Source organism: Battus philenor, unplaced genomic scaffold (genome assembly GCF_028537555.1).
Source record: "Battus philenor isolate CCGP_79_NKW_IND1 unplaced genomic scaffold, ilBatPhil1.0.hap1 SCAF_20, whole genome shotgun sequence".
Lineage (NCBI taxonomy): Eukaryota > Metazoa > Arthropoda > Insecta > Lepidoptera > Papilionidae > Battus > Battus philenor.
In genome coordinates, this window is record NW_027181683.1 from 3111470 (window position 1) to 3124310 (window position 12841).

Sequence of the window (12841 nt, forward strand, 5' to 3'; positions counted from 1 at the left end):
GACTGAGATAGGAAGTGTTTTGTAGTTTTTGCTACCAATCAGTTTCATTACTGTCCACCGATGGAAGCCCACTGCAAAGCTTAGGCCTCCGTCAAAGATTACCACCATGTCTGGTTTTTAGCTGCCCGCATGCAGCGACTTCCCAACTTCTGCCACTTAGCTTTTACCATAGCTCTGTATCAAAAGCAATGATGAGAAATCTACATCACAGTCAATACATAACGAGGTATTAAAATAACAAATGCCAGAAAACAATTAGTTTTATTTCATTACTTACAACAAAATAATTACGCTTCTAATATTTACAATATTTAATCTACTTGAAGATAATGTATAACAACATAGGTAAACAAATTCAACGAACAGAACCAAAATCAACACGGAACAAAATCGTAAATTTATAGAAGAGACGATCATAGACAAGCATAAGAAAGACCTTTTCATTAGTGAATGAATAAAAAAAAAGCTATAAAGCAAAGAAAATAATTCTGTTTATATCTTGCATCAATTATATCAGAATATTTACATGTCAACGAAATTACATACAGAATAAATTGTTTACTTTCAAGCCGTAACTATGGTGTCCTTAATATATTAGCAACATAGATTCGTAATTTAACTAATTTCATCTCAAATATTAAAAAAAACGATTTACATGAGGGTCAGCCTTCAGCACCTTAGTATCTAAATTATTAACAAGTAAAATTTCATATCGAAGTTCCCTTTTGGTCCTTGCAGGGACGACGTAAAGAAGTTTTTGTCTCCGAGTTTAGTTACTATCTAACCGCCTTTCACTTCTGCCAAACCATGTAAAGCTATATTATATACCAAAGGATCTATGATCTTCAGAATATTAGAGAAGCGGCCTTACAGATTGTAAGAGGTACAGATACAAAAAGGGCAAAGGCCATATTATGGAACACTATGAAAGTTGATTATTTACCTAAACACTTAAAACGAATTTTAACTGAACATATTAATAGATCAAATAAAAAAAGTCGGTGTATACTTATGACCCTCTACTGTTGTTATATAAGTCCCAAATTATGGAACACAAAAATTGACTAAAACGTTTACATTTATTTTTTCTACTTATTTATTTACCCGTAATAACCCAAATAGTAGAATATCATTAGTACGTGTTCAAATATATAAGAATTATACGAATTTACAAACAATAAATCCTTCCAAAACAAATCTGTTAAAAAGTTTCGAATCTTACGATGAATCATTAAGAAAGAAACATAAAATGTATTTAAAATCATTGTTTCGCTTCTCTTTAGATTTTTGTTGTATTGCTTTAAAATTTATATTTTACATTTATTTCAGTTCTTTAACTAACGATATTTTCTTTGGATATCAAACCAGTATTTGTACAAACAAGCCCCTCTTTTGTCCTCAAAAAGACAAAAAGGAAGAACAAAAAGTCTTTTTGCCTCTTCTGTCCATGACTGATTTAAGCTCTTTTTAATTTCTCCCTTTAATAATTGCTGCTAAGACTTATAGATATTTTTAACATACTAGGTTTAAGAAATCCGTTTTTAATTTTGATGGAATTTTCAAATCTAAGCACAATTCAAATTTATGAAACTGGATATTTCTAGGTATTTGTAGATACATTTATGTTAAATGTAAACTACTTTATATAAATAGTTAACAATTATTAACACATTAAATGAATAATAGTTAGGAATCATTACCATAATTATGGACCATATCAAAGAGGGAACCATATAAAAGACAATATTTGATACACTGTTCCATAAATACGGACTATTTACAACTTTTGTGTAGTAATAAAATAAATATTATCTGTTTGTAGTAAGTTTCCTAAACTAGTGATAATGTACTAAAATATGGCCTTTGGCCGTATTTTAAGTGTAAGTTAGCATAATATAGACTTTTATTATGTTTCATAAACTAGGACAATTTTCCATATTAAGGTTTTGACAAATAATCAATAAATAAAACTATTTTACGGCGCACTACTGCCATCGTAACAGATGTTAAAATGAGTAAGAAAAGGACCAATATTTAGCCACTTCCGCACATGCAGTGGTAGTCGTGCAATGAAATGCACCGCCCGCCAGCCCGCTGATAAATGCGTATGCGGCAAACAATGCAAATCACACAACCGCCACCACCAAATTAGTGCCAAACACAGAGTCTATAAATATTGGTCCATTTCTTACTTAAGATGGATTTCCGCGAGGTAACGCCTGATTCCATTAAATATTTAAGATGTTGAAATGAATTCGACTTCTTTTAATTTGTCTATGGTTATATATCTCGCTGGTACAAGTTCCCGTAATGTAGTTTCGAATGCAGCATGTCGTCCTCGTTCAAGCTAATGCTTAGCGGTGGTATCAGAGCTGCCGCCACCGACCTGCCAGACACAAAAACCAGCTGAAATGTCTTTACCAAAAATGGCTATAAACATTGTTATTTTTTTTTACAACTTTTTTACAACTAATAGTAGTAATACGAAAAGTTTAAATCTTCATCATTATTTCAACTATAGGACGTCCACCACTGGACAATGGCCTCCACCATGTTTCCAATAGGACCAGTTGGAAGCGGTCTGCATTCAGTGTCTACCAACAACCTTAACAAGGGCGTCTGTTCAACTTAAGGACGGAGGTGCTACGCTAAAGTTTGAACACCTAACAAAAAGGCTGTTATATACGTAATGAAATATATGTATACAGTAGTAAATACATTAATTATAGTGGTAGCCAGAGAATATATCAAATTTTACAATAGTATGAGGTTAATAGTGTAATAAAAAAACAGTTTCTTGGTTCTTCTGGCTTCATGACGCGTTTATAAATCACGTAGCGATGTATTTAAAATAATAAGTATTTAAAAAATGCCGCTATAGGGATGCCATATTTATTAGTGTATAACAAATTGATCTTATTAGTTATTCTTCTCGTGACTTACATATAAAACCAAAGTACATAATCAACATTATTATAACAGCCCAAAGGTACCCCCTCTGCAACGCTCCATGCGTCCCCTTCTCTAAAGGTTGCCACGATGACCGGTAGTGGGGGCCTGGTTAATATGCATCTACCGGCTCGTGGTCGCCACTCTAGAACCCTTCGGTTCTAAAGGCTGTCGGCTGCACGAGCAATGTGCCCCACTCACTGCCACTTCAAACGGGCAATTCTTCGAGCTACGTCAGTGACTTTCTCTGCTGCAGTACTCCGCATAAGTGAACGGATAATAATATGAATATATTAAAAAATATTGATTTTAGTTCGAAGAAATATACTTTTCAACAACTTAATTATACGTTGAGTATAGAAAGTGAAATAATTCATAGAATAACTCAAAATATAGATACACCATTAAAAAAGAATACAAGAACAATAATAAAGATTTTTTTATTAATTAAACATTTAAAAAAGTAAATGACTTTAAACTTAATGCGTAAATAGTATTATCTGTATTTATATAATATAGATAAAATATGGCGAAATATCATAACCACGATCGAAATATGTTATCTTGCATTTGTATATAAATCGGGAAAACACTTTTCCCGATTGTAAGCAAATAACATGATATTATAGAATAAATATTCCAGTTAAAAAACGTTAAATTACCTGCCCTCGGAGTTGAGGAAGTTGAACGTGGAGCAGGCATGCTCCGTGGACAGTATCTCCACGTTTACCTGGTTGGCGCGCGCTGATCGGAACACTGTGTCCACAGCTTTGCGCTCAGTTGTCTCCAGGCCTATGATCTATACACAAACACACATTACATTTTTTTTGCAGTGTAATTTCTAATAAGCTAAATTTACAGATTCCGTGGGATTTTAATGAAATAATAAAACAGGCGCTTAGTTTGGGATAGGGATCCCAAACTAGTTAGGGGTAGAAGAGAAGAAAATTTATTAAAAGAAAAATAAAAGTCCCTTATTTTTCATTTAATACATTTTTTACATATATTATTTCACTTTCGTGCTCATCTTCTATCCGTCTTAAAACTAGTTAGCTTCGTACAAATGAAGTACTTCGCATAACGCATTTAAAATTGTTGTACCTACATTACGTCATCTTCAGCGGCGCATCGAAAAGGGGAATACCATAGAAATATAATTCTTTATACACATCGGACGAAAGAGGGCGTTCTACATAATTCCCAGCTTATGATTGGCTGACGATTTTTATTGGTTGAACAATGTTTTCATAGTTTTAAATCGATATAAACATGGGATAAACTTTAATGAATATACAACCTGAATATAAACACTTCTACTTTGGATTGCGTGTTGTTATTACTTCCAAGACCTATCAGCCCTAAGAAGAATCCTACAAAATAAATATTATGTACAGTTATCCAGATTCCAGAATGTGTAAACTTGTATTTGCTAAGTTATTTAAGTTATAACTTATTTAGTAAAAATAACCTTAGGCTTCCTAAATATCCACAAATAAATATTCAAATAATGCATATACTAACCAGAAGATCAATTTTCGGTACGAGTATTTTGAAAAATTTCAAAGCCTCTTCCGTTACTTCGTACGATCCACGAACTTGCCACGACAGTACCGTCCTATTCAATTTTATGAAATATAAATAAAAATTGATCACCAAATGCTAAGCTATGATGGTAATTTTTTATCCAAATCTTAGTTTAAGCGAGTACAAAACCTTTATTTTCCCATACAAATGCCGGAGTTATCGTTTATAGACGCCCAATGCAGGGCCTCAAGCGTCCCCTAAAGGTTCTATGTGGGGAAATACCATAATCGCTGTACTTAGCTGGACATCACAGTGTAGTATTATGGTATGCAGAGGACGCTGTTACCTATCAGGAAACTTGTTTGCGAGCAGTAGCAATCCCTTATAATTAATGAACAGTGTGAATTATATATAAGATTGCAACACGGGAATCGAAACTGTGAACTACAATCGTTAGTTTTAGTGCTCTACCGCTGGGATGCCACTACTCAACAACAGAATGCATTACGACTTATTGTCTAAAAATCAATAACAAATAATGGCGCAGTTTGATGAAACCGAACCAAAAATTTCTTTAAGCATTACAATAAAGCTAAGATTACATTATAACGAAAACCTTGCAGTGTACAAAGTAGGAATGGTATTTCTAAAGTAATCAGTGTTTATTATTAGAACTTTAGGTAAAGTAATGACTAAGAAATACTTTTTATTGTTCCTGTTTCCCTGCAATAACCCAGCCTAGATAGGTTAGCCTGGTGCAAATGTCATCCATAAACCAAAGGAAGAAAGGAAGTTGCTAAGTTACTTCGCTCGCCTTGATAGTAAGCATTCTTTTTGCATATCAGAGATCATGCTGGCTACAACTTTCACTGTTAAATCACTCAACATGTGGTTCACCCCTGCACGGGGCATCCTCAGGAGTAATGTTACACCAATTATTGCATACATGCGCATTTATAAGCGGGCTGGCGGGTGGTGCACTTTATTGCACGACTACTGCTACATAGTGGAAGTAGCTATATATTAGTCCTTTTCTTACTAAGGATGGACTTCCGCAAAGTAACACCTGAATCTGTTAGATATTGAACAAAACACTTTTTTAAATTTTATTTTTAATGTGATTTTAAATAATAAATTCTAGTTAAAAAATTTTGTGATATTTTTTTATAGAAAGAGGCCTAGACCTGCTTTGGTAAATCAATCTATCAATCAATTATTTTACTGTATAAACTTAACTAAAATAAATGAATATTCTCTTGGAGATCTATTATTAACATTTTAAATGAAAAAATAGTGTGAAGGTTTTTTTAATTAATAAATAAAAACTAAAAAGTTGGAATATTACCTGGGAAATATTGCTATTGGCCCCAAAACTGTGATACCGTTGTTAAGTTTAAAACCATACTGAAACAGACAAATTTAATAAATATAAATATATAATTTCCACTCAAGAAATGTTAAAACTGTAGACAGAGATAAATCTAGTATTATAGGCATTCAGGCATTCGGAATTCACCTTTTCTACTGAAAGAGCTGAAGAGAGCTATTTAAGCAATTTATAAGAGCTAAAGGCTTTCCAAGAGAAGTTTTGTTAAGAAAAAATTGACAATACATACTCAATATACAGGAAGATTATTTATAGATGTAAAAGTTTCAAAGAGGTTAATGTAAATAAATAAAATAACATAACATGATGGTAAAGTAAAGAGTTGTAGGACAAAAAAGTAACTTTAATATTGCAGATAGGATGTTTGTTGAAATGGCACATTTTATTTCTCAAAATAATGCTGCAGTCAATAATTCTCAAAAAAATATTTACTTTGTTTAGAAATGAAATGAATTTGAAACATAGATAATAAATGGAATCCTCCTTTAGTATTATAATATCCTAAAACAAGGGAATATCATATTGTATGATGTAGAATCCATAGTGCAAACTACAAAATAACACACACATTTTATACCCACTATTTGAGTGTAGTGATAGTTTCACAGAAACATTAACATTGGAAAGAGCCAAATCTCCTAAAGCACATTACATTTTGATTAAAAAGAGAATTCATACCTGAAATGTTCTTAATTTTTTCAATAAAATCATGTAAAATGTTTAATTCAATATTTTAGACATATATTTTGAAATGAAAATTACTGGAATTTCCTTTATATGTAAAAATAAATAAAGTAAATAATATTAATGTGTACTTACTGTTGCATAACAATCAACCATTAAACCCAAATCCTGTTCTTGATTGATAACGCGCACCGTTGTCCTCCCATCACCCTCATATGCAGCTTTGTGTCTTATAGAACTGACATTCCAAAATAAAATAAATTCTCTTTATTTTACTTTCTATACATTAATGAATTAACTAATTAATTTTTAACTAAAAATAATAATCCAAAAATGGAACATCTTAAGCAATATCTACTGAATATTCATACAAAAGGAGTTGCAGATATCAGTGACTTGTTAAATTAAAGTATGATCATATGAAAGTTCCTTCTGTAATAAACCACCACTTAAACATGAGATAAACATGCATCTAAATATTTAATTTCCGCTTATTAGGGTGTATTTAATTTTATTCCTTGCTTGGAACAACTACCATAATCTATTAATTTATCACAGTATTTTTTTATTTGTCAATAACCTAACAAAATTTGATTTTGGTATAAATAATAACCTTGTCAACAGAGTTCTTCTAGAAAAAGTGAAGGCCTTCTTAACTGTATTTAATAACATTTTCGCGTTTTATCGTAACATATGCGGTTAAGTAATCACTTCTTAGCAGAAATCTACAAAATATAGAAACAAATCAAAACTATATTTAAGTCAATGTCATTTTGACAATATACCTGACGTTTAATTTGTCTTTGGTTTGGCTATGATTTGTCTCAAAATTACTTTCTGGACAAATAAGTTAACTTTTGGGCATAATTCTAAATTTAATAAAAGCTGCATTCTTACATGAGAAAGTTAGAAAATTTAGTAATGAAACTAATTTCATCACAATTTGCATTTGCACAAATAAAAAAAAATTACTTGAAACATTTTATTTAGTTTAGTCGAAAGTAGTTCAGATATTACATAGTGCTTTTGCTGGTTTTTACGATGGTGTCAAATTATAGTATTATGAGTATAGTGTCATTTCTAAGTAAAGCAAAGATAATTAATCTCTACTTTTTTATTATGTATACAATAAATAATATTTAAACCTAATTTTTTTACATTAACAATTATCCTTAACATTAATTGAAATTAGATTTCCTTAGCTGTACACAGACTTTTCATAGATACAAAGAAAAAAAATAGTTAATTCTCCATTCACATCAATGCCTTCATAGTCTTACCTCTCATTTTATTTCTATAAAAGCGTTTAGTACATATAATGATTTCATATTGACTATCTCCACTATTTTCAAACCAGTATTATAATTTTTCATATTCAAACATCCTTTAGTAGCCGGATTATTTACATTTGCATTAATTACGTGTTTCTATAAATAATTAAGTGGTATTTGAAAATAGCGAAGAATTGACATGAAATGCATTTAAGGTGACTAGATTAACTTCCCCTAGTTATGACTAGATTAACTTCTTTGGTTATGTAAGGTCTGATCTTTTATTTTAGTACAAAAATTGTAACTGAACCATTATCAAGTGTTGCTCCATTTGTCTCTGTTGTCACTAAATGAGGAACTAAAGAACTGGTGCAACTTGTCTTAATATCTTGAATTCTGTTCTGCCTAATTAAAACAGTATAAAGTTTACTTTTATGGTGATTATTGCTAGAGTTGATAACTTAAGGATACATTAACCAATTAGCTTTCTAGCCAAACCAAATTCTTTTATAAAATTCTAGTGCTCTTGTTTAATTTTTACTTTGCAATATATCCATTTGTTGTGAAATAGCATTTAAGCTTATGTAATTTACTGCATATAATTATTAAATCCTGGTAAAAACAATCATAAAAAAATCACAAAGCTCACAACATGTAGTTTGTTAATTTGGTCACAATATATATACAAAAACTTATATTCAACACTTGAATTTGTAAAAAACTTTGCTATTACCTTATTATGTTTATGGTGCTTACAAGACGATCCATGAGTGTTTTGGTACTACATGGGTTTGTGACTTTTTAGATCCACACAAAATATTAGTGCAAATGTTTTGAAACCCCTCTATTAACATTTATAGTAAAATGCAAGGTATTAATGTTGTTCTTTCTGAAAATTAACTTTACTCAGCTTTAAAACAAAGATTCCCAAACTTGTTTCTCATTGACCACTTTTAAAATTCATGTATCCAGTAGACTCCCCTGCAGTTAGTGAAGATCAAATAAATTCATGCAGGTACACACACCTAAAGTTATATTTTAACCCTTCTCAGGCCTTATTGAGCATTGCGGAAAGCAAGGTGCTTTGGATGTCTTGACAAGTTGTACTAAATATGGAATATGAAAGTTTTCAAAAGTAACAGTTTCCGAGCATTTAAAATATTATCTGTCCTTATTGATAGGTTAATTCAGGCCATAATTTTAGTTCTTTATAATCAAAGACAGATAAATTTACCTGGACCTCGCTAATGAATTGAGCTCCAATTTTTTTGTCACGCCAATGTAGACCCCCATTAAATGTTGAGTAGACTCCTAGGGGCCAATTGGACCACTTTGGGAACCATGGCTTTTAAAGTTCATGGCACCTAGGTGCACAACTTTAAAAGCCACCTTACTTAACCTTGTGGTCTATCTGTTCAAGCACACCATTTACAAACGAGTGGCATCTCAACATATGCAGCATTAAGTTGCTGTATTTGGATAACATGTTGCACAGTAAAGAATTTTGTATTTATCTCTTAGCTTTTAGGGCTATTCATTCCAAAGTCTAGAGGCCCAAATTCATTTTGAAGTCTGTAACAAACAAGATAATTTTAGTTTTAACACTAATTAATAACATTGAAGTAAAACATAAGACTGAATTTGTTTTTTTTTTTATTCAGGATAAAAACATTATTCTTATTTATTGAGATTTGTTGTAAATACAGTTGTTGTATTTTTAGTACCAGATAAGATTTAGTTAGTTTATAAGATTAACTAAAAAGTCCAAAAAATTATATAAATATCCCCTTATCCAAGGCCATATGCAAAACCAATATTTCAAAATAAGCAAACGGGTGCAATTTAATTATCATTAAAAAGAAAAATAATTACATTGGTTTTGTATCCTCATCCCAAATGTATTCCATCTCGCCAACAGATAAAATGTTAAAATCGAGATCATTTTCAACATCATTATTATCAGTATCGGTATTCTCAGCATCAATATTATCAAAATCGATATTCTCAAAATCAAATTCTTCAATATCACTATCCTCCATGTCAATATCCTCGATATCATAATCATTAATATTAAAACCCTCAGTATCGCTCGGGTAATCGTCAAGATCAATTATCTCAACATCAGTATTCTCTTCATCAGCCAACAAAATTGTAAGCATTTCATCCAAGTGTGTCTCCTCTTCATCCCTTAGCATTTCTTCCATTTCGGCAGAGATATCATTCATGAACATATCCAATGAAGAAACTGTTTCTAAAACATATATGTTCGTAATAGATTATTAATACTCATCAATGCTTTCATATCAATGTGAATAACATGTTTTGAATAAACTGTCAAAAAACATACCAGGGGATAATTCTTCAGACATAGTTGATGCTTCTGGAGGAAGTTTGGATAGTTCAGTTGGCAGATATGACAGTTCAGGTAGAAGAGATGATAGTTCAGGTGGAAGACATGAAAGCTCAGAGGGTGGTGGTGATTCTACAGGTGGGGGAGATGGTTGTTCAACTGGGAATGGTAACTGTTCAGACAGGGAAGATGATTGTTCAGTTGGGAAAGGTAACTGTTCTGACGGGGGAGATGTTTGTTCAGCTGGGAAAGATAACTGTTCAGACAGGGAAGATAATTGTTCAGTTGGGAAAGGTAACTGTTCAGACAGGGGAGATGTTTGTTCAGCTGGGAAAGGTAACTGTTCAGACAGGGGAGATGTTTGTTCAGCTGGGAAAGGTAACTGTTCAGATGGGTGAGATGTTTGTTCAGCTGAGAAAGGTAACTGTTCAGACAGGGGAGATGTTTGTTCAGCTGGGAAAGGTAACTGTTCAGATGGGTAAGATGATTGTTCAGCCGGAAAAGGTAACTCTTCAGACGGGGAAGATGATTGTTCAGCTGGAAAAGGTAACTCTTCAGACGAGGGAGATGATTGTTCAGCTGGGAAAGGTAATTGTTCAGACTGGGGAGATGACTGTTCAGACAAGAGAGACATTTGTTTAGACGGAAGAGATTCAGGGGATGGAATTGATAGTTCAGACAGAATAGATGCTAGTTCAGACTGCAGAAATGATATTTCAGATGGGAGAGATGACATTTCAGATGGGAGAGATGAGAGTTCAGGTGGCAGAAGAGATTGTTCAGATGGTACAGATGACAGAACTGATGGTTCAGATAAGGGAGCTTGTGGGTCAGGTAAGGGAGCTAATGGTTCAGATAAGGGAGCCGATGCTTCAGATGGAAGAACTGGTAGTTCAGTTGGGAGAGCTGATAGTTCAGACGATAGTGCTGATAGTTCAGACTGGAGAAATGATAGTTCCGATGGGAGGGCTGATAGTTCAGACTGCAGAATTGATTGTTCAGAGGAAAGTGATGATAGTTCAGATGACGGCAATAGTGTTTCAGAAGGGGCAGCAAATAGTTCAGATGGGAGAGCTGATAGCTCAGACGAGAGTGCTGATAGTTCAGACTGCAGAAACGAAATTTCGGATGGGAGAGATGACAGTTCAGAAGGCAGAAATGATTCTTCAGATGAATGGGGTGATACTTCAGATGGCAGCATTGAGGGTTCCAATTGAGGAACTAATAACTTTGATGGAACAGCTAATATTTTAGATGGGAGAGCTAACACCTTAGAAGGGCTTATAGCTAATAGTACACATGGGAGAGCTGGTACCGCTGGCACCGCTGACTGTTCAGATGGGAGAGCTGATTGTTCAGAGGGGAGAGCTGAAGGTTCAGAAGGGAGAGCTGAAGGTTCAGTGGGGTGAGCTGAAGGTTCAGAGGGTAGAGCTGATTGTTCGGAGGGGAGAGCTGATGGTTCAGAAGGGAGAGCTGATAGTTCAGAGGGGAGAGTAGAGAGTTCAGATGGGAGAGATGATAGGTCAGATGGAACGGATGACGGCTCAAGCTTCTTTTCTGAATTAGTATTTAATTGTTTAGATAAAATTTCACTCATATATAATTGATATTCGGCAGCAAGCATTTTTTTTCGCAGCCTGTACATCCTACAATGTTCGGCATTTGATCTTTTTATTGAGCCTTTTTTTATAACGTGCCCAAGTTTTTTTCGGACACGATAATTTTTACACTTTTCTGCATTAGTAATAGGCATCTCCGAATCTGAAATTGATAAAGAAAAATATTTAGATACACAGGCCAGTAGTAGAGCATTAAATTTACTTATAGATTCAACAAAATAACAATTTAAATCGGTTTATTGTAATAAAATTTACGTAAAAAACATCTATCGATTAAATGTAAAAAGTTATTTTCTGTATATTTTCATACACAGTTTATATACCAATAAAAAATAAACGAGATAACCTTGATATTATAAAATAAACTATAGTATTAAGTACAATGTACAATAATAATAAATTTAATGTAAAAATAAAATACGTACCTCAAGTTTACTCAAGTCTATAAACGTACTTGAAAAAGTTTATGATAGAATAAATCAGTTTTAGTGCTGGTATTCACAATAGATTGAGAAAAAATATCATTTACACCGTATATAATTTAAAAAAACACGCACACACCCATATTTATTTCAATAAAAATATTTTATTTTGACTGATATGAAATACGCGCCCCGGATTAGGTAATATTTTAATAACAATTGTATAATAATTATTTGTTCTATTGATCACGTAAATGTTAGTGGTAGATTTCCTTATAATTTATTGGTGATCTTTTCGGCAAAACTTTCGTTTGTGCAAAATGAGACATTTACCTACAATACGTGATGTCGATGTGCGCGCGCATCGTGAGAATTTTCTCTCATCATTTTCTTTGCGTCAAACGACGTATGATATTAAAACAGTCGGAAAATAAACTGGAAAAACTTTATTCGGTTCATTGCAACAATTAGATAATTTATAGTTCACCATAAAAATTCTTCGTGCAAAATACGTTTGGAACATTTAAAATAACAGAAATATAGCACATTTTTTTTAATCTAAAACATAATTATTTACCACATCTCTTATTATAAGCAAGTATTTAAAGAGATTTTATATGCATGTTTATGAAATT

At 32.6% G+C, this 12841-nt stretch overlaps 1 protein-coding gene across 1 annotated transcript; it reads right to left on the reverse strand.

The window, feature by feature from the left end:
* Positions 1–1718: 1718 nt before the first annotated feature.
* LOC137922905 (NADH dehydrogenase [ubiquinone] 1 alpha subcomplex assembly factor 3) lies at positions 1719–7289 on the reverse strand. Its single transcript, XM_068766015.1, has 6 exons — positions 7158–7289; positions 6680–6782; positions 5819–5877; positions 4471–4564; positions 3612–3748; positions 1719–2386 (listed from the first exon to the last, which is right to left on the reverse strand). The coding sequence occupies exons 1-6, from the start codon at positions 7214–7216 to the stop codon at positions 2281–2283; spliced, it is 558 nt and encodes a 185-aa protein (XP_068622116.1). The 5' UTR covers positions 7217–7289; the 3' UTR covers positions 1719–2280.
* Between the last annotated feature and the right edge of the window lie 5552 nt (positions 7290–12841).